The following is a 17,921-nucleotide window of genomic DNA, read 5'->3' on the forward strand; positions in this document are numbered from 1 at the left end:
TTCCCCACTTTATCTGCAGGAAGGCAATCAATGGAGCTTCTCATGAGTTCACTGTATTTTCCATGGGTGAAAAGTCCTTGTTTCCCAGGAGTCTTTAGGTTCCTCCTTGAGACCAAAGATCCCTTTGAAATGAGATGAGGCTGATCCCTTTTTCCTACCTCAGAGGCCAGCGCAGCACCAGGGGGATGGTGGCAAAGAGAGGGCCGCTCTGACCTCCATATTCTGTTCTTTCCCAAGGAAGATGCTCTGTTTTCCATCAAAAACAAGATCATTCTAAATGTCAGCACTCCACATCCATCTGGGCTCCTGAAAGCAAGCTGCCTGGTTTCTGAATCAGATATCATCACCCACTGAAGAGCCGCCTGCCTCCAAACTCGGCTGGGTGGGAGAGACTTGTACATCTCCCTCAATGAAGCTGCCCCCCCCCCCCATCCGGGCCCCCCCCCCCCCCCCCACCCCGATCAGATCACAGGTGATCATTCCTTTCGAAAGTCAGGATGGAGAAGAAATGGACGTTACTTCTAAAAAGTCTCTGGCCCTTTGGAGACAAACAGTTAAGATAAATCCTAATGGGTTCATTTATAGGCATGAACATTTTACTCCCCTAGGACCACACAAAGCATTGTCATTTTCGTGGAGCACCTAGAAGGGGCAGAAGGAAACGAAACATAGTAATATGGCCTACGGGCCATGATGTGTTTCCTAGGGAAGACCCAGGACATGCTGTCTGAAGACTCAGACACAAGTCATGGCAGGCGAGCAGCAGAGCACTAAGATATTGACCAAGCCCGGCACAGATTTTCTTGGGGAAAATGCCCGGGTCCCCTCTGAGATGTGACCAAAACTCTCATCAGCCCCTGCTGCGTGGCCTCCTCCCAGGACTACCGCGAAGAAATGCTCATGAGGAAAAAGGATTCAAGGCGCAGAACTTTGTGGCTGTAAATAACCCATCACTTCATGGGGGCAGGAGGGGAGGCTCCAAAAACACAGTCACCCTCACAAACTTGGGAATTAAGTTCCATTCATGAAAACTTATGTCAAGCAAAGGATTTCCAAACAGACTTTCATTACACCAAGCATTCCGACAGAGGGAAGGAAGAGCCATGAGAAACTCCTCTACTGGTGGCCAAATGTTTTTCTTCACAACCTGAAATAATGCTCTGACACATGGATGGTTGGATGTTGTAACATCTGCAGATGCTTCCAGCAGAGGTGTTGTTCCGTGAAAAGCTTTCATGCTTCAAGCAGAAAGACCTTCATAGATGTACATTCAACATTGGAAAACACATAACAATATTTGTACATGGTAGAGCTATGTGTGCATGCATGCGTGCACACATGCGCAAGTTACAAAACAGAAGTATGTCTTTCTTCTTGCACTTCAAGGAGGAAAGACTAATGTTTATTGAGGGTTGACAATGTGCCAAGTGCTCAGCATACCGCATCTCCCCATTTCATCCTCACCACAAGGCTGGGAGGGATGGACTATTACTATTAAACATTTTATAAGTGAGGACAAGAGGCTCTTAGAGGTCAAACCACTTGTCTGAGGTCCCCAGGCAGCAAATGACAGAGTCGATCTGACTCCAAAGCCCATGTTCTTCCTGCTACGTGACTCCACCTTCTCAAGTTCCAACAAATGCTTTTGTTACCTTTTCCAGTACTCACCTGCACACCTTTCTGCTAGAGTAATTTCTACAGTTTATGGGAAATGTTGCTGGAAGAGCTGAGGAGGAACCAGAATTTTTTTATAGGTACAGAAATGAGAGAGGTCCAACACATTTTTAGGCTTTTTCAGAAGATACAGTACAAGGATACGGTCTTATCGTTAATGAGTATCTCATGCATATGGGATGCGGTGTCCTTCTGTGTCATATTTAGGACATACTTAAGCAGTATTCCAAGCACAAAGTACAAATTATCTGTGCCCCACCATTTTTGTCCACGGTTTTCCACCACCATCCTCAGACCACGGTCTCAATTGTGGTGGTGTTGCCATTGTCTTCCTGGTGCCTCGGTTGCATTTCATCTTTGAAAGCCCTGGTCAGAACCACTTTTAAGGACTCCTTGAACCGCTTCTTCCTACTGCTGCCCACGAAGAAGTAAATAAAAGGGTTGGCGCTGCTGTTGATTGTGGAGAAAAGAAGAGAAATATGGTGCAAGTTCCAAAAGGCTGACCAATACTCATAATAGAGCAGGTATAGGAGCCTCATGGGCATGGCAAAAATGAGGAAGATAATGATGGTGACCATGATGACTATGTACAGCTTCGAGGAATGGGCCGTCCACGCGTTCTTTCGGATCTTAATCACCAGGATGGTGCTAGACACCACCATGAGGGGAGTGAAGACCAGGAAGCTCAGAATGGCAATGAAGATGATCACTGCCCTGCAGTCACTTTGAGAGTGACTCTGCCCTTCACTGTCAATGCACATGACGTACTCCATGGTGGTCACCAAGCACGAAAGCGCCCACAGGAGGGCACAGACAAACGCCGACTGGTGCTTGGGGCGATGACATCGGTACCAGATGGGGTACAGGACAGACAGGCACCTCTCCACGCTAATGGCCGTCAACAGATAGAGGCCCGTGTTGTAGCCGAACAGAAACGTCACTGATAATGTGACAATCGTGTAATAATAGCCAGAAGAGAGCTCATAATCTAAAGCGTAGTCAACAGACAGAATAAAAATACAAAAGAGCAACGAGATGTCTGCAATAGACAAGTGGGTGATGTAGACCGTGAAGGGATTTCTTCTCATCCGGAAGCAGAGGAACCAGAGGAGGATTCCATTTTCGACAAAGCCCAGAGGGGAGATGCTCATAATTACCCAGTGCACAACTGGGATTTCCCGACGCAGGTCCCCGGCAGAGGTATTCCTGGCGGTGGAGGCGTTCGTGGACCTCTCATCAACGAATGATGTCACGTTCGACTCATCCATGAGGAGGCCTCAGGCAGGGGCTCTTTAGGTAATTTTCTATAAATAAGTAAAACAAAAACAAAAAAGACAGCATGAAAATTGTACTAGGGGAGAAGGGAAAATTTCAGCAATGGATCACGAACTTCATGTTATTAACAAATATGTTTAACTGACTGTACAATTCTTTTTCTGACAATGACAAAGTTAGACATTTCACCAGAAAAGAGAACTGATTTCATGATTTTTCGGTCCACCAATAGCCCTTAATTCTGTATTATTATTTGTTTGTGGCTCAGGGCCAAAGGGATCCAGCAAAGCAGGAGGGTCAGAGTGCCTGGCATCCATGTCTGGCCTGGCCCAAGCTTTCAGAATGGCATCTTGAAAATCATCCATCTTCTGCACCTTTGTCTCCCGTTTTGAGGAACCAGATTAATTGCATTCAGGTGCAAAGACAAAATATATGTTTGGTCAGTGTTATTGTTGTCATTTTTTTTTTTTTTAATGAATGAAGTGCCGTATATGATGGATAAATGAGGGGAAATGGCTAGCAAAATTATGTTCAATTGTGTACCAATATTTTTGCAAGTGTGAACAATGAGAAGGCATTTGTCTTATGTGGTCTCGATATCTGTGACAAAACTGGGCACCTCCCCAGACTAGGTGAGCCAGGGAAACCAACGCTCTGAGTGACAGATGGTGAGGTCTTAACGAGGTGTGGTCACATCGCCACAAAGCACAGGCCAGACCATGCAGGAAAACACTACTGACAGACATTCAACAAAGCACTAACTGGAAACCAATAGAAACACTGAATATTTGAGAATGCAAAGCAAAGATTCTCAGAAACTTTCTATCACATGTCTATGAATTGCAAAATAAATATATGTGCAGTCTCCGCCCTCTTCCTGTTATGTAACAAATACACAGATGCCACTTTCCCCACTGGAGGAAGGACGAGGTAGGCAGCGGCAGAGATCCTCCCCCTGGTGCCAACTTTAACTTGTCCTTGACTTTGTCAAGTCGTTGTTGTTATTGTCATTTTGATGGTGGCGGTAAAATACTATTCTTTGTTTTTGAATTTTGACCTTGTAGACCAGGGTCCCTCCGTGTGCAAAATAATTAACCTGTAGGAAGTTGATCAAACCACTATTTTAAACTAATAGATATCTGCCTTTTCCTCACAAGCTTCCCTGAAGCAGAACTGTGCAGAGATGCAATATTTTATGAAGGTTGCACATCTCGATGATATTAGATGTTTTCAGGATTGAGTCAGCAGAAGCCCAGCATTGGCATAACTCTGCTTGTGGGGCTCAGTTCAGCTGTGCGTGACACCCAGACTCGCAGGCGGCCTGCTGAGAAGGATAGTTACCTCTCCAGTGGTGTGCGCCAGGAGCCCAGGGGACCTCTGCCTCCGCTGTCCTGATGTCCATCTCCTGACTAACACTTCCCTCAGCTGCTCTGATGAGGTACTGGCAGTTATTTTCACTGGGGCAAGTTCTCCTTCCATTTCATAATTAAACAGAAGAAATAGACCCCAATACCTTCGGGAGCCCAACACCAGGACCAGAATTCAGAATACCGTGGCATGGCTGACCGAAGATCTGCTGTAGAGACCAGCCTTTGTTAGAAGTCTGTAGGTAAAACAGTCGCATTCCCCACACTCACCCATCAAATATTTATTCAGAGCCAACTTCCTGCCAGGCACTATTCTAGGTGTTGGGACACGGCAGTGAAGGAAATAGATCAAGCATCAACCTCTTGGAGTCTCTGCTCAAGTGGGAAGGCAGTCAATAACCAAACAACAACCACAAATAAAAAGATGTCAAGTCCTAATAAGTGCAACACAGAAAAAACACGGACCATGCATGAACTAGGATGTGGTTATGGAGGCAGCAAGACATGGTTGGATTCTGGAGGCCATTTGGTTTGTTGGTGGGTGAGATGTGTTATTGTAGAGAGAGAGAATGAGTTTTCAGCCATTTACTGAATAGACAATGTTCAGTTGGAGTGGGTTAGGAGAAGTACATTGAGTTTGCAAAGCCTACGCTTGGAGTGCCTGGTTGGCTCAGTTGGTTAAGTGTCTGACTCTTGATTTTGGCTCAGGCCATGGTCTTGGGGTCGTGGGATCGAGTCCTGGGTCAGGCTGCACTCTCAGTGGGGAGTCTGCTAGAGATTCTCTCTCTCCCTCTCCTTCTGCCCCTCCCCAACTCTCTCTCTCTCTCTCAAATAATAAATAAATAAATCTTAAAAAAAGAAAAGCCTATGCAAATTGGGATGTCTAGGAGTGTCAGGAGTTAGGGAGACAGGTACAGGCTGGGCATATAAATGCAGGTATTGTACGCAACCAGGTGGGATTTAAAATCATGAGGCTAAATGAGATTATCTATGAAATATAGGCAATTATAAAGGAAAAGAGGTCCAAAGACCAATCCTTGGGGCATTTCAAAGTTTACAGGTCATGGGGAGATGAAGAGAAAGAAGCAAAAGAAACTAAGAAGGATCTGGCAGAGAGGTAAGAGACAACCAAGGGAGAGTGATGTCCAGGAAGCAGAAGTGTTTCACAAAGGTGTGATCAACTGTGCTAACTTCTACTCCAAGTTCAAATTAGATGAGAATTGGAAGTGGACCATTAGAGTAGAGTTATTGTTGACCTTGATGAGAGCTGTTTAGGCAGAGTAGAGAAAATGAAAGTCTGATTAACCAACATGGATTCCATGTAGAGACGGTGAGTATAGACAACCCTCTTGAGGAAATTTAATGTAAATTCAAGCAGAAATGGAGCAGTAACTGGAGAGGGCTGCAGGGGTTTTGGGAGAGTTGATAAGCTAATAAGAATTTTCCAGGAGAGAAGAAACAGTTGATGATTCATGACTTAGGGTTCTAGAGCTTGGTGGAGTTGCTGGCTTTTGCTGATAGCATAATTTATTCATCAGAGCAGAAGGGAAGGCAGAGTGTGTGGTTAAAAATGCAGTTAGGCAGGTAGGCTGACGGCAGGAGTGTTAGGAGTTGGAAGAAGTTCTCTTCTGAATGCACAGTATCTCCTTTTTCAGAAAGTAAGAAGCCAAATCATCAGCTAAGAGTCAAGAGAGGCAGAGGGTTCTCCTCATGTGGGTAGCATGTGAAATAATCAAGTGAACGAGGGAAAGGACCAGGGAAATACACAAAGAGCGAGTTTTGGGGCAAACATCAGAGCCCACCAGTGGGTCTTTAAACCCCCATGAATTTAAAAATTCAGTATGACACATGTTTTTCTCCAGCTACAGTTCGGCTGTCCAGGTGTGAGCACGGTGAAGGAGGGAGTTGGATTTAGCCAGGCCTGGGGTTTTCCCAGGCTGGTGCAACAGTGGACAAGAGGCGCCAATGGGATCAGACCACATGGAAGGGAATGGGTGCCATGATGGACTACAGAATTCAATGGGGTTAGGAGAAAGGTGAGGTCGTGAGAGAGATGACAGTGAACAGGACACAGGAGCCATCTGATAGAGCCTGGTGTTATCAGACGACTGAGGAAGTCCAAGTACTAAAGGTAGGGAACCAGAAAAAAGGAGGTGGGGCTGGAGAAAGGGTTGCTTGCAACCAAGATTGTGGCAGTGCAGATTTGGGGCTATCACTGTATGACCATGGGAAAGAACGGCTGACGGAGGGTGGAGGACAAGGTCATTTGAGGTGAGATCAGGACCTGGAGCCAGGCTTTGGAAGACTTATCTACATGAACATTGAAATGACTGGGGAATAGTGGAATACAGTTAGAAAAAAAAAGACTGTGAACTAGGTGCTAAAATCCTCAAGGAATATGGGAACGCATCCCAGGGGTGTATAAATAGTCACAGTGAGGAGGGTTGTAGGTAACATAGTTGGATGGTAGGTGCTTCAGAGCTGGGTATTTTGTTGTTGGGGGTGGTGTTTTAGAGGCAGAAGAGAGGAAACAGAATAGTCTGGAGTACAAAGAAGTAGAGGGTAAGAAGGGTCTAAATCGGCACTAGCCAGTAGAAAGATAATGCAAGCCACACGTCTTAAATTTTTCTAGTAGCTACATACAAAAAACTAAAAAGAAACAGGCGAAATGAATTTTAATAACTATTTTATCTGACCCAATGTGTTCAAAATATTATTTCAACATGTAATCAATATAAAAAATATTAATGAGATATTTTACGTTCTTTTTCTCACAGTGAGTCTTTAAACTCCGATGTGTGTTTTGTGGCCACATTTCACAGACTCAGTAGCCCCATGTGGCTGGTGGTTACCATATTGGACAGCCAGGTCGAGAACCATCACAAAACCAAAATACCTTATACAAGGAAGTCAAATGCTCTCATCTTTTCATAACAAACCTAAATTAAAGACTATATATGTCAAATCAGAACTTTCTAATTTCTAATTGAATTCTGATCAGAATGTTTAAGAAAGCTGGCAAGAACATCTTTCTGACTCAGACTTGCATCCTTGAACATCTCACAGACCACAGCATCGTTTGGCTACTCGTTACGTGCAAGAGAGCTGTTGTGTACTCCTCATAAAAGCCAGTTAGGAAAGGTGTTTCAACACATGAGATCAAACTGTATTTTTCTTTTAAAGTCAAACCAAAGTAACCAAATTCACTTTCTGGAGAGAGATCACCCTCTGTCCATTTTTCAACAAACGTTTAGATGTCAGTCACCGTCCCAAGTGTTAAGGATGAAGAAATAAATAAGACACAGTCCTCTACACAGTTTTGTAGGGGAGACAGACAGGACTAAACCTAATGCAATACAGGAAATGGAAGGAAGGGGTCTTTGACTGCGTGCCAAGCAAGCACGTGGTAGGAAGCAATGTCTCAGGCTTTCAAGGAAGGCTCTACAAGGCTGGGCCTTGAAGGGTCAGTAGGAGTTTGTTAGCCGAGGGAGGGAAGAAAGGCATTTTAAGAAAAAGGAACAGATGGACTGACACATGGAGGCAGGAGGGCACAAGATATTGGGGATGGGGTTCAAGAAGGTGGGCGGACCCTGGGCGGACAGCTGGGCTGAAGCATGACGGCCAGGTTATGATGCTTCTCTAAATGTTAGGCTTCTTCTATAGACTATGCTTATCCAGCTTGGTGCTTAAAAATTACCTGGGATTGCTTATGAAAAAATGCAAATTCCGAGACCCCACTGTTTCAGAAAGCCTAGGAATGGGGCTCTGGAATCTGTAATTTCACAGCCCAGGGGATTCTGATGCAGGTGGGCCAGGGGTCATGGTTGGAAAACCTCTGCCATTTGCACTGGGAGTGGGGGGGGGGGGGGCATGAGAGGTTTCAGCGCAGGGTTGGGATATGCCCTGAGCTGTGTTTTAGAAAGGTTACCCTGGTCCTGGTCTACAGGCTGGATGGAGGGAGATGCTGGATCGAGCAAAGAAGCCAGCAGGGGGCTGCTGAGAAGTCCTGCTGAGAAATAACTAGGATAATGGCCAAAGGAGGGGATGGATTCCAGTTCTGAGAAGAGCAGTCAGGCCTCCGTGACTGTGAGGGGACAGGAGAAAGGGGGGTCAGGGGACCCAGCGTTCCACCTGATGGGGCTGCGTCAATGAACTGCCGGCGGCTGAGAGCGGGACAGGAGGGTGGCGGCTCGGACAGCCGGGGAACAGAGAGCTTGGTTTGCCGCATGAAGCATGGGAAGGGCACATCAGGGCAAGATCCGGGTGTGCGTGTCTATGCGTGCCCTGCTCCCCTTACTGTGTTCTCCAGTAAGCAGAACTTCATTAAACAAAAGGTAATAGACACATGCGAGATCTTTAGAACATTATTTACCACTGTGCATTTGCCTGATTGTGAATTTCAAATGCAGGAGCAACCCACAGCATGCCCCTCTTCCGTTCCCATGACTCTGGCCTGGACCCTCGGGAAGTATCTCCTTGCCTCCTGGCCTCCCTGTTCCCTGCACCAACCATCCAATGCTCCCTTTGCCCACTCTGGTGTTCTCTCTCCATGACATTCCTCCTTGCAGCAGAGTTAAAATTGCATCTCCCCTACTAACCTGCAAACTCGTGGAAAACAGGGCTTTATCTTATTCATGTCTGAATCTCTAGCACTTGGCACATCGTAGGCATCCAGTGAGTACTTATTGAATTATTCCAAGAAATAAAGCCCATCACAGTGGTCCAAGAGAGAAAACAACCACCTCCAGCCCAGGACGTGCCAGTTAGTAGAAAGTTCTGTCACAAAAATGCCAAGGCAGATTTTGATCAGGATGTGATTGGAAAGCAAATAAAGATCCCATAAAAATTAATTCTTATTAAAAACTAATGATAACTCAGGGTGTCCGGGTGGCACAGTCAGTTAAGTGTCTGACTTCAGCCCAGGTCATGATCTTGGGGTCCTGAGATTGAGTATCCCTGGGCACCCGGCTCAGCAGAGAGTCTGCTTCTCCCTCTCCCTTTGCTCCTCTCCCTGCTTGTGCTCTCTCTCAAATAAATAAATAAAATCTTTTTAAAGATTTTATTTATTTATTTGACAGAGGGAGACACAGCGAGAGAGGGAACAGAAGCAGGGGGAGTGGGAGAGAGAGAAGCAGGCTTCCCGCAGAGCAGGGAGCCCGATGCGGGGCTCGATCCCAGGACTCTGGGATCATGACCTGAGCCGAAGGCAGACGCTTAACGACTGAGCCCCTCAAATAAATAAATAAAATCTTAAGAAAAAAAAAATAACAACTAATGATTACTCTCCACGTTGTTTTGTTAGAGTAGGGTTTTATTTAAATGACGCATTGCTAAAAATCGCATTCCCGGTCTTACCAAACTGAATTTCAGCCCCTCCAGGGAAATAGCAGGGGGCACAAAGCGCCTTGGACGAAGCTGGTCCAACACACTCACTGCCCACCCCCTTCCCCGGGGCTCCTTGGTCATTCTGTCCGTTATCCCCCCTGTCGGTGGCTAGCTAGGACATGGGACGCTGGGCAGGAGGAGGAGAGAGGGAGGGTATCTGCTGCTGGTCTACAGAACCACCTAGCTCAGAATAGCACACAGCTGAGTTCTCAGAAAGCCCTGAGGACGCCGGGAAGCAATCACGATTAACACTGAGGGTAACTTGTCTCCATATCAGCGCAGGTCTAGTGCTATGCACTCTGACCAGACATGCAAATCTTTTTTTTTTTTTTAATACAGCTCATCTTTAGAAAGACATCATATCTGCAGTGCTGCCTGTTACCTGGTGGTAACCATCTGGGGAGGAAGGAGAGCTCGTCCCTACAGCCCTCTGTGCCCTGATGTGGTTCATACCCCAACACCGCCTAAGATCTGGGTCAGAACAGCTGGAGAGTTGAGTGGGGGATAGCACCCGGATTTGGCATGAACCACTGGCGGCCTCATAGAAGCACCTTCTTACCCTCTCTTCCTTCTCACTGAAGAACTCCGATGGAAAAAGCAATACATCAGAGCAGGAAAAGGCCCCTGGGGCGGACATAACTGTCCAAGGCATCTTCCCTTCAAGTTAACTTTGGATCCTTTAATCAGCTCCAGAAATGATAAGGAAGGTGTTATTGCCCCCGTTTTTATAAGGGGAAAAGGAAGGGTTAGTAAGCAGGCCAAGTTCAGAGCCGCTGTGTCACACACCTCCCCAGGGCCCCACCCCAGGGTGCTCCCGGGACCCTGCAGGACATCGGGGCTGAAAGCTCCCGTGGATCCTGATCCCAGAGCCCCAGAGCCGGCCAGGGCAAGAGCCCAGATCCCGATCCTAACTGAACCCTGAGCCGGTCTCCCACTTAAAAAAGAAGTCCGAAACCACGGGTCTGACCAACCCCCCTCATTTTACAGACCCATAAATGGAAGCCCACAGTGGAGACATGGTGAGAGCCCCTCTCACAACCAGGTGGAGGGAGCCCTGTGGCTGGGAGCTCCTGAGGCTGACTCCCCACCTCCTACTCTGCCCTGGAGCCAAACCCTATTTTTTTTTATTCTTATGTTAATCCCCATACATCACATCATTAGTTTTAGATGTAGTGTTCCATGATTCATTGTTTGTGCATAACACCCAGAGCTCCATGCAGAACGTGCCCTCCTTAATACCCATCACTGGGCTAACCCATCCCCCCACCCCCCTCCCCTCTAGAACCCTCAGTTTGTTTTTCAGAGCCCATCGTCTCTCATGGTTCGTCTACCCCTCCGATTTCCCCCGCTTCATTCTTCCCCTCCCGCTACCTTCTTCTTCTTCTTTTTTTTTTTCTTAACATATATTGCATTATTTGTTTCAGAGGTACAGATCTGAGATTCAACAGTCTTGCACAATTCACAGCGCTTACCAGAGCACATACCCTCCCCAGTGTCTATCACCCAGTCACCCCATCCTTCCCACCCCACCCCCCACTCCAGCAACCCTCAGTTTGTTTCCTGAGATTAAGAATTCCTCATATCAGTGAGATCATATGATACATGTCTTTCTCTGTTTGACTTATTTCACTCAACATAATACCCTCCAGTTCCATCCACGTCGTTGCAAATGGCAAGATCTCATTCCTTTTGATGGCTGCATAATATTCCACTGTATATATATACCACATCTTCTTTATCCATTCATCCGTCGATGGACATCTTGGCTCTTTCCACAGTTTGGCTATTGTGGACACCGAACCCTATTTTTAAGACTTCACCTTTTATAGCCTGTTCTAGTCTGCCTCCAGTCTTCCTACTGGAGGAATTGAAGGCATCAGATTCCCTAATGTTATAGGGGATTTTTTTCCCCCAAAGACTTGATGACTTTCTAATTGTGAGTTTGCCAGAGTAGGACGGGGGGCGGTGTGCTCTCTGCATCCAAATCCCACTGCGGGGGAAGTAGCCACAGGCGTGCATTGAACTGCCTCGGGGGAGACAGGGCTCATCCACCACGAGACACCCCCACACACTCATTTTATACTGTCTCATCCCAGCCCCAAACGAGGGTATTTCTAAATGTTATTGCCTTTTTCTCTAATTATAAAACAGTATGTGTTCATTGAAGAAGATTTGGAACATTTAGTGGGGAAAAAAAATTCACAAGTAAAACCACTAATCAAAATTAACCTGCTTTCACGTTTGAGGATATTTTCTTTTCGTCTTGTTGCTATGCCTCACACATGCTCCTTTTTAAAATTGAAATTGCTTTTTTAATCTGTTTTGGTAGCCTACTTTTTTTTTTTTTCTACTCATACTCAATACCATATTGTAAACATTTTCTCTGTCAGCATGGTCTCTAAAGAGATTTTCCTAGTCACTATTTGGACGAACCATAATTTAGTTTTAACAATCCTCTAACCCTGGACATACCCGTTGCTTCTTATTTTTCATCATTATTTCTAAAAACAAAGCACTCTAATGAACTTCCTTGGATACAAATTTTGTGCACATCTTTAATTATTTCCCTAGGACATTTTTCTAAAAGTGGAATTGCTGGATGAAAGGGTATAAATATTTTTGAAGATTTTAAAGCATATTAACAAATTGTCTTCCAAAAAACACCTGGACCAATTACAGGGACATCTACAGTATATGAACGCTTTTTTTCCCCACAGCATACACATGCATATACTTTCTACCCCCCAACACAACATCTCCATTTTTTTTTTTAATTTGCCAATTTAGGAGTCTGATTGTTAATGAGTTTGGATGTTCTTTCCTGGTTAACATTCACTTGTCTTTCTTCTTTGATGAATTATTTTTCTTCTTCACACCACCTCCTTACTGCTACTAGTCTGTCTGCTCTGTGTTGGTCATAGACATTTGGAGCTTGGAGGAATCAGGTATTTCTCAGCCACAAGCAGCCCAAGATCACATCTTGAGTTAACAGCAAGGCCAGAGGGGCGCCTGGGTGGCTCAGTTGGTTGAGCGACTGCCTTCGGCTCAGGTCATGATCCTGGAGTCCCGGGATCGAGTCCCACATCGGGCTCCCTGCTCAGCAGGGGGGGTCTGCTTCTCCCTCTGACCCTCTTCCCTCTCGTGCTCTCTCATTCTCTCTCTCAAATAAATAAATAAAATCTTAAAAAAAAAAAAAAAAACAGCAAGGCCAGAACCAGAGCCTACATTGCCCAGGTCCACAAGAGCACTGTTTCTACTCCCCACGCCAGTTCTTTGTCAATGGGTCACGGACATGGGAAGTTCATTACCCATACACTTGGTCAGTAAAACTTTTGGGACATTTAATAATGGCCTTAATGTCATCAGAAACCATTGCCACCATCAACTTGATTGTCAGTAATGGTCTTTATTAAAAGCCTCAAAGGATGGACTTTTATTAAATGTTATTTAATAAAAGGCTGGATTATGTATTGTCATTGGAGTATAATAACTGCTTATTAAAAGATGAATACTATTTATTAGAGGATGGATTTTTATTTATTAAGGTGCCATCCACCCAATGCCAAACTCATAACAACAACAACAAAACAGGAATGAGTTGCTTTCAGTTTCTTCTGATCCCTGTTTCTTCTGTGAAGGGGCATGACCCAGAGTCATCACCACCATCAACAAACACTTCTATTGATGAAGGGCACCATACTTCACCGTTTTAGGTAGTGATAATTGAAGTCAGAAGGGAACTTCAGGTTATGTCCTTTCATGAGGACAAGTAATAAGAATGAGCTGCATCCACTAGTCAGCATTGAGCTTTTAGATGAGTCTTCCAAAAGGGAGGTGATTTCGCCCTCACCCTGCCCCCCAGCACACACACAGAGGGTTATGGACTCTTACTCCATGTCTCTGCTGTGGGCTTCATGATGACACCATTGCCTAGACACGCTTTCTTCCCTCTGGCTTTCCTCCTGGCTGCCTGCAGCTTCTTCTCCATCACCTCTCCTGGATCTCTTCCTACAGAGCTCTTGGGCTGCTGGGGTCCATTGCTGACCCTCTGCCCTTCCTACTCTACAGACTCCCCCTGAGTGGCCTTGTCCAACCCCTCATTCAATATTACCACACTCTGGTGACACCAAAATCTCTAGCTCTAACTTGACAGCTCCCCAGAATATCAGACCCTGTAACCCCTAGTCCTGGATGTCTCCAGTTGGGCGGCTCACAAAGGCACACCAGCCCCAGCCAACCCAAAACAGAAATCAGACCTTCCCAGCTGTTCCATGCTTGCTCTGGTATTCCTAGTCTTCTAAGCCAAAAAACTAGGTATTTTACCAGGCTTTACTCCTCTTATATGTTCCCTGCACCAATCCCTTTTGTATGTTATATGTATTATATGTGGTATTTTATTTAAGTTTATTTATTCATTTGAGAGAGAGAGAGCGGGGAGAAGGGGCAGAGGGAGAGGAAAAAACCTCAAGCAGACTCCCCACTGAGCGCAGAGCCCAACTCAGGGCTCCATCTCATGACCCTGAGATCATGACCTGAGCCAAAGTCAAGAGTCTGACACTCAACAGACAGAGCCACCCAGGTGCCCCTTATATGCTGTATTCTTATAATGAAATAAGCTGGAGAAAAGAAAATGTTATTAAGAAAATCATAGGGAAGAGAAAATACATTTACAGTGCTGTACTGTATTTATCGGAAAAAAAAAAAAAAACCCCGCATGTAAGTGAATCCAAGCAGTTCAAACCCGTGTTGTTCAAGGGTCAACTGTGTGTGTGTGTGTGTGTATATGCAATGGGTTCCCACCAACATCCCTGATTTCAATCCAACACCACTGAGTACAGTTTTGTTTCTTTCTCTCCACATTTCTTTTTTTTTTTTTTTTTTGCGAGAGAGAGAATGAGAGACAGAGCATGAGAGGGAGGAGGGTCAGAGGGAGAAGCAGACTCCCTGCCGAGCAGGGAGCCCGACGCGGGACTCGATCCCGGGACTCCAGGATCATGACCTGAGCCGAAGGCGGTCGCTTAACCAACTGAGCCACCCAGGCGCCCTCTCTCCACATTTCTAACTCCCTTCTCTGATGCTGAGAAACTTGACCCCCATTATCCTCGACATATTTACTTATTTGATCCATCCACAGTTGGTAAATCACCTCCCATCTCGGCCACTGCCCATCCCCCACCCCTGCTCCGATTCTCCCCCCAAGCTGTCAGGCCACCGCCGCCACTGGCCTCTGCCCTGGGACCCGCTCCTCACCCAGCAGAAGCTCTGACCCTGGTCCCCCACCATCCCCTGCAGAGGCCCTCACCCTGGCTGGGCTGCCCCCCGCCTCCCGTGCTTACAGCTCAACATCTCACACACACCACGGTGAGCCAGGCTGATGGTGGTAGAGGGTATACTTAGCACCCACCTACCTCTCGCAAAAATCAAAAGAATTACTGGCAATTTGGCATCTGAACGCAAAAGAGATGTTTGAGAAGAGAGATTTGATGTTGTTCAAATCACACGGCAGAGATGCCCGTCTATTCTGCCTCTGCCTAAGGCTACTTTGCCTCAAAGCCACATTTTCAAAGTGACCACTAGGTGTGAGTGCTAAGCAAAGCAGTCTGGCCCCTTGACCCTCAGTTGCTTCACATAACTGGCATGTTAATGTATTTCTGGAAGGCTGGGGTATAAGGAAACCTAGGTATTGAAAAGCACGTTGCCAATATGAGTCTCGTGGAAATGCCAAATGGAGATAATGAATCAGCAAGCAGGGAAAACAAGTGTGGTGGTTTCCATAGACATATAAGGATGTGGGCTTTGCAGAGCCCGTGTCCTGGCAGGTCTCCTTGAAATTGCTACCTGCATTTGCCTCTCCACGAAAGGGAGAGGAATAGATGGACAGTGGAGCTGACGGACAAGCAAGGAGACTCAAAGAAGGCTGAGAGATGTGGGGTTTCTTCAGCTTTATCAGGGCATAAGGCAGAGAATTTTAAATGCTATACATTTTGCTTCCTGACGTTTTCTCTAGAGATCTAAGAAGCAAACATGCTCTTCCACATTCCCATTCAATGGCCACATTCCTCCTATGGTCCTGGATTCCCAGCCTGCCACATCACTCTTAGAAGAAGGAAGGAAGGAAGGAAGGGAGGAAGGAAGGAAGGAAGGAAGGGAGGGAGGAAGGAAGGAAGGAAGGGAGGGAGGGAGGAAGGGAGGAAGGAAGGGAGGGAGGGAGGGAGGGAGGGAGGAAGGAAGGAAGGAAGAAGAAGAAAGAAAGAAAGAAAGAGGGGAGGGAGGGAGGGAAGGAAGGAAAGAGGGGGAGGAGGGAAGGAAGGAAGGAAGGAGGGGAGGAAAAGGAAAGAGAAAAACCAACAAAACTAGGGCCCCAGAGTGGGTCTGAGCCTTTTTTTGTTCCTCCGCAACCAAAAAGAGAGGCCTGACCCTAGGTTGCCCCTCCCAGGTGTGCAGCTCCAGAGGAAAGGGCAAATTCCTCCTTCTGTGTGTGTGCGGTAACCTGGACAAACAGAAACCTATTTGTGAGATGGAATTTCCATGGCAGGTAAGGGATCTGATGGCAATGTGTAGGGCACGGACATCTGTCCTGGTATTAAAAGCCTCGTGTCCAGCTTCCTACCACTTGAGCCATCTGCACGGAGAAGCAAAAACTTTCTGCTCCCTCTCCAAGTGTACAGCAGGATCAACTTACAACACTGGCCTCAGGGCAGGGGGATGCAAGGGGCTGATCCTGTCCCCTAGAAGTCATTTGGCGTGCCTGGAGATTTGGGTTGTTACAACTGAGAGGAGGGGTCTCTCAGCATCTAGTGGTTGAGGCCAGGGATGCTGCTGAGCACCCTACCACGCACAGAACAGCTCCCCACAACAAAGAATGATTTGGCCGGAATGTCATGGTGCAAGGTTGGGAAACCTTGCTCTAAAGGGAGCCTTGTTACCACCTTCTCGTTGCTGCTTACAAAGGAATTGAACAACATCTTATACGTTGTTTCCCCAAACAACCCCCACCCCTGTCCCGGAAATAATTGCCAAAGGACATCAAAGAGAAGATGGAGCAGGAGATTTCTTTCGGTTGAGCCTTGCCACCCATGGGCTGCACGTTCGAGTTTATAAGCGACAGAAGCTAGGACTAATTCTGGTACCCACTAAGGAAAGGCAAAAAAAAAAAGAAAAAATCAACCCAGCTTGCCTCTGGCCATGCCCAACTGCTCCTAGTCCAGAGATTTCCCCAGAGGAATCAAATATAGTAACACCCCTTTCAGACCCCAACTCTTTTATCACTTGTAGCAACAAATTAAACAGTCTTGAACACCCCCACGTCCACATCAAACTCATGAATCGATCCTCAGGTTCTTGCCCCTATCACGAGTCAAAAAGAAAAAGCGAACACAGAAGTTTCAACCCCGAAGTTGAAAAACAGCGTCGGAGGACAGTTCACCCGGCAAAGAGGCGAATTTTCCAAAACAAAGACAGGAAGGAAGATACAGAGGTTTTGGCCAACACACAGCGAATCTCTAACACACCGTAAAAACAGCGGGCACAGAAAGGGTTGCCCGGGCAATAGGTTTTTGAAGAGGGAAAATCTTACTCTGGTTGCCAAGGGCAGCTGAACAATTAAAACCTGGGGTGCAGACTCACTAGCTCCATTTGCTCAGGGAGGGTCAGAGGTGGCAGCAGGGACGGCACCCCTTCGCATCCTGGGGCCCCGCTGCCCCGCCAGCCTGCAGGGTCTCCGAGGGTCCCCACATCTCCGAGGACGGCTGCAGCCTCCTTCTCTGAAGAAATCAGAGCTACTCTCCCACTGCTGAAAATATTTGAGATGTGCCAAGCAGATGGTCCCACGCTTATCAGCAGAAGCCGTGCTTCAAATGGCATCATTCAGTGAAACGCTCAAGTGAAAATCTTCACACTGATCCAGAGTGGGAACGAGCTGGTGAGAATGTGGGGTGGTTGACCCCCGGGAGCCGTCGGGGCCAGCCAGGGCTCAGGAGAGAGGTGACCCCGAGAAATGGTCTACGGAAGGGGAAAAGCCACGTGGGTAGCAGACAGAACCACTCCCCTCCCTGACAGCCTGGAACCAGTCGACTGGTCTCTGCAAAGCTCTGTAAGACTCTGTTTTCTCGCCTGTAAAATGGGGCCAATCCTATTACCACCAAAAGTTGCAATGAGGAAATGAGACGTAGGTGTCGATGTCGACCTGCACAGTGAGGGACACGCTGTTCGGTAGTTGAG

At 46.7% G+C, this 17,921-nt stretch overlaps 1 protein-coding gene across 2 annotated transcripts; it reads right to left on the bottom strand.

The window, feature by feature from the left end:
- Window positions 1–1,964: 1,964 nt before the first annotated feature.
- MAS1 (MAS1 proto-oncogene, G protein-coupled receptor) lies at window positions 1,965–17,542 on the bottom strand. Of its 2 annotated transcripts, none has more exons than XM_021693580.1 (2): window positions 17,328–17,542; window positions 1,965–2,978 (listed from the first exon to the last, which is right to left on the bottom strand). In XM_021693580.1, the coding sequence occupies exon 2, from the start codon at window positions 2,940–2,942 to the stop codon at window positions 1,965–1,967; it is 978 nt and encodes a 325-aa protein (XP_021549255.1). In that variant the 5' UTR covers window positions 2,943–2,978; window positions 17,328–17,542. The 2 variants fall into 2 exon arrangements, with proteins under 2 accessions (XP_021549255.1, XP_021549257.1); XM_021693582.1 differs by having other exon boundaries at window positions 17,278–17,542.
- Window positions 17,543–17,921: the final 379 nt, after the last annotated feature.

This window comes from Neomonachus schauinslandi, chromosome 8, assembly GCF_002201575.2.
Source record: "Neomonachus schauinslandi chromosome 8, ASM220157v2, whole genome shotgun sequence".
Taxonomy (NCBI): Eukaryota; Metazoa; Chordata; class Mammalia; order Carnivora; family Phocidae; genus Neomonachus; species Neomonachus schauinslandi.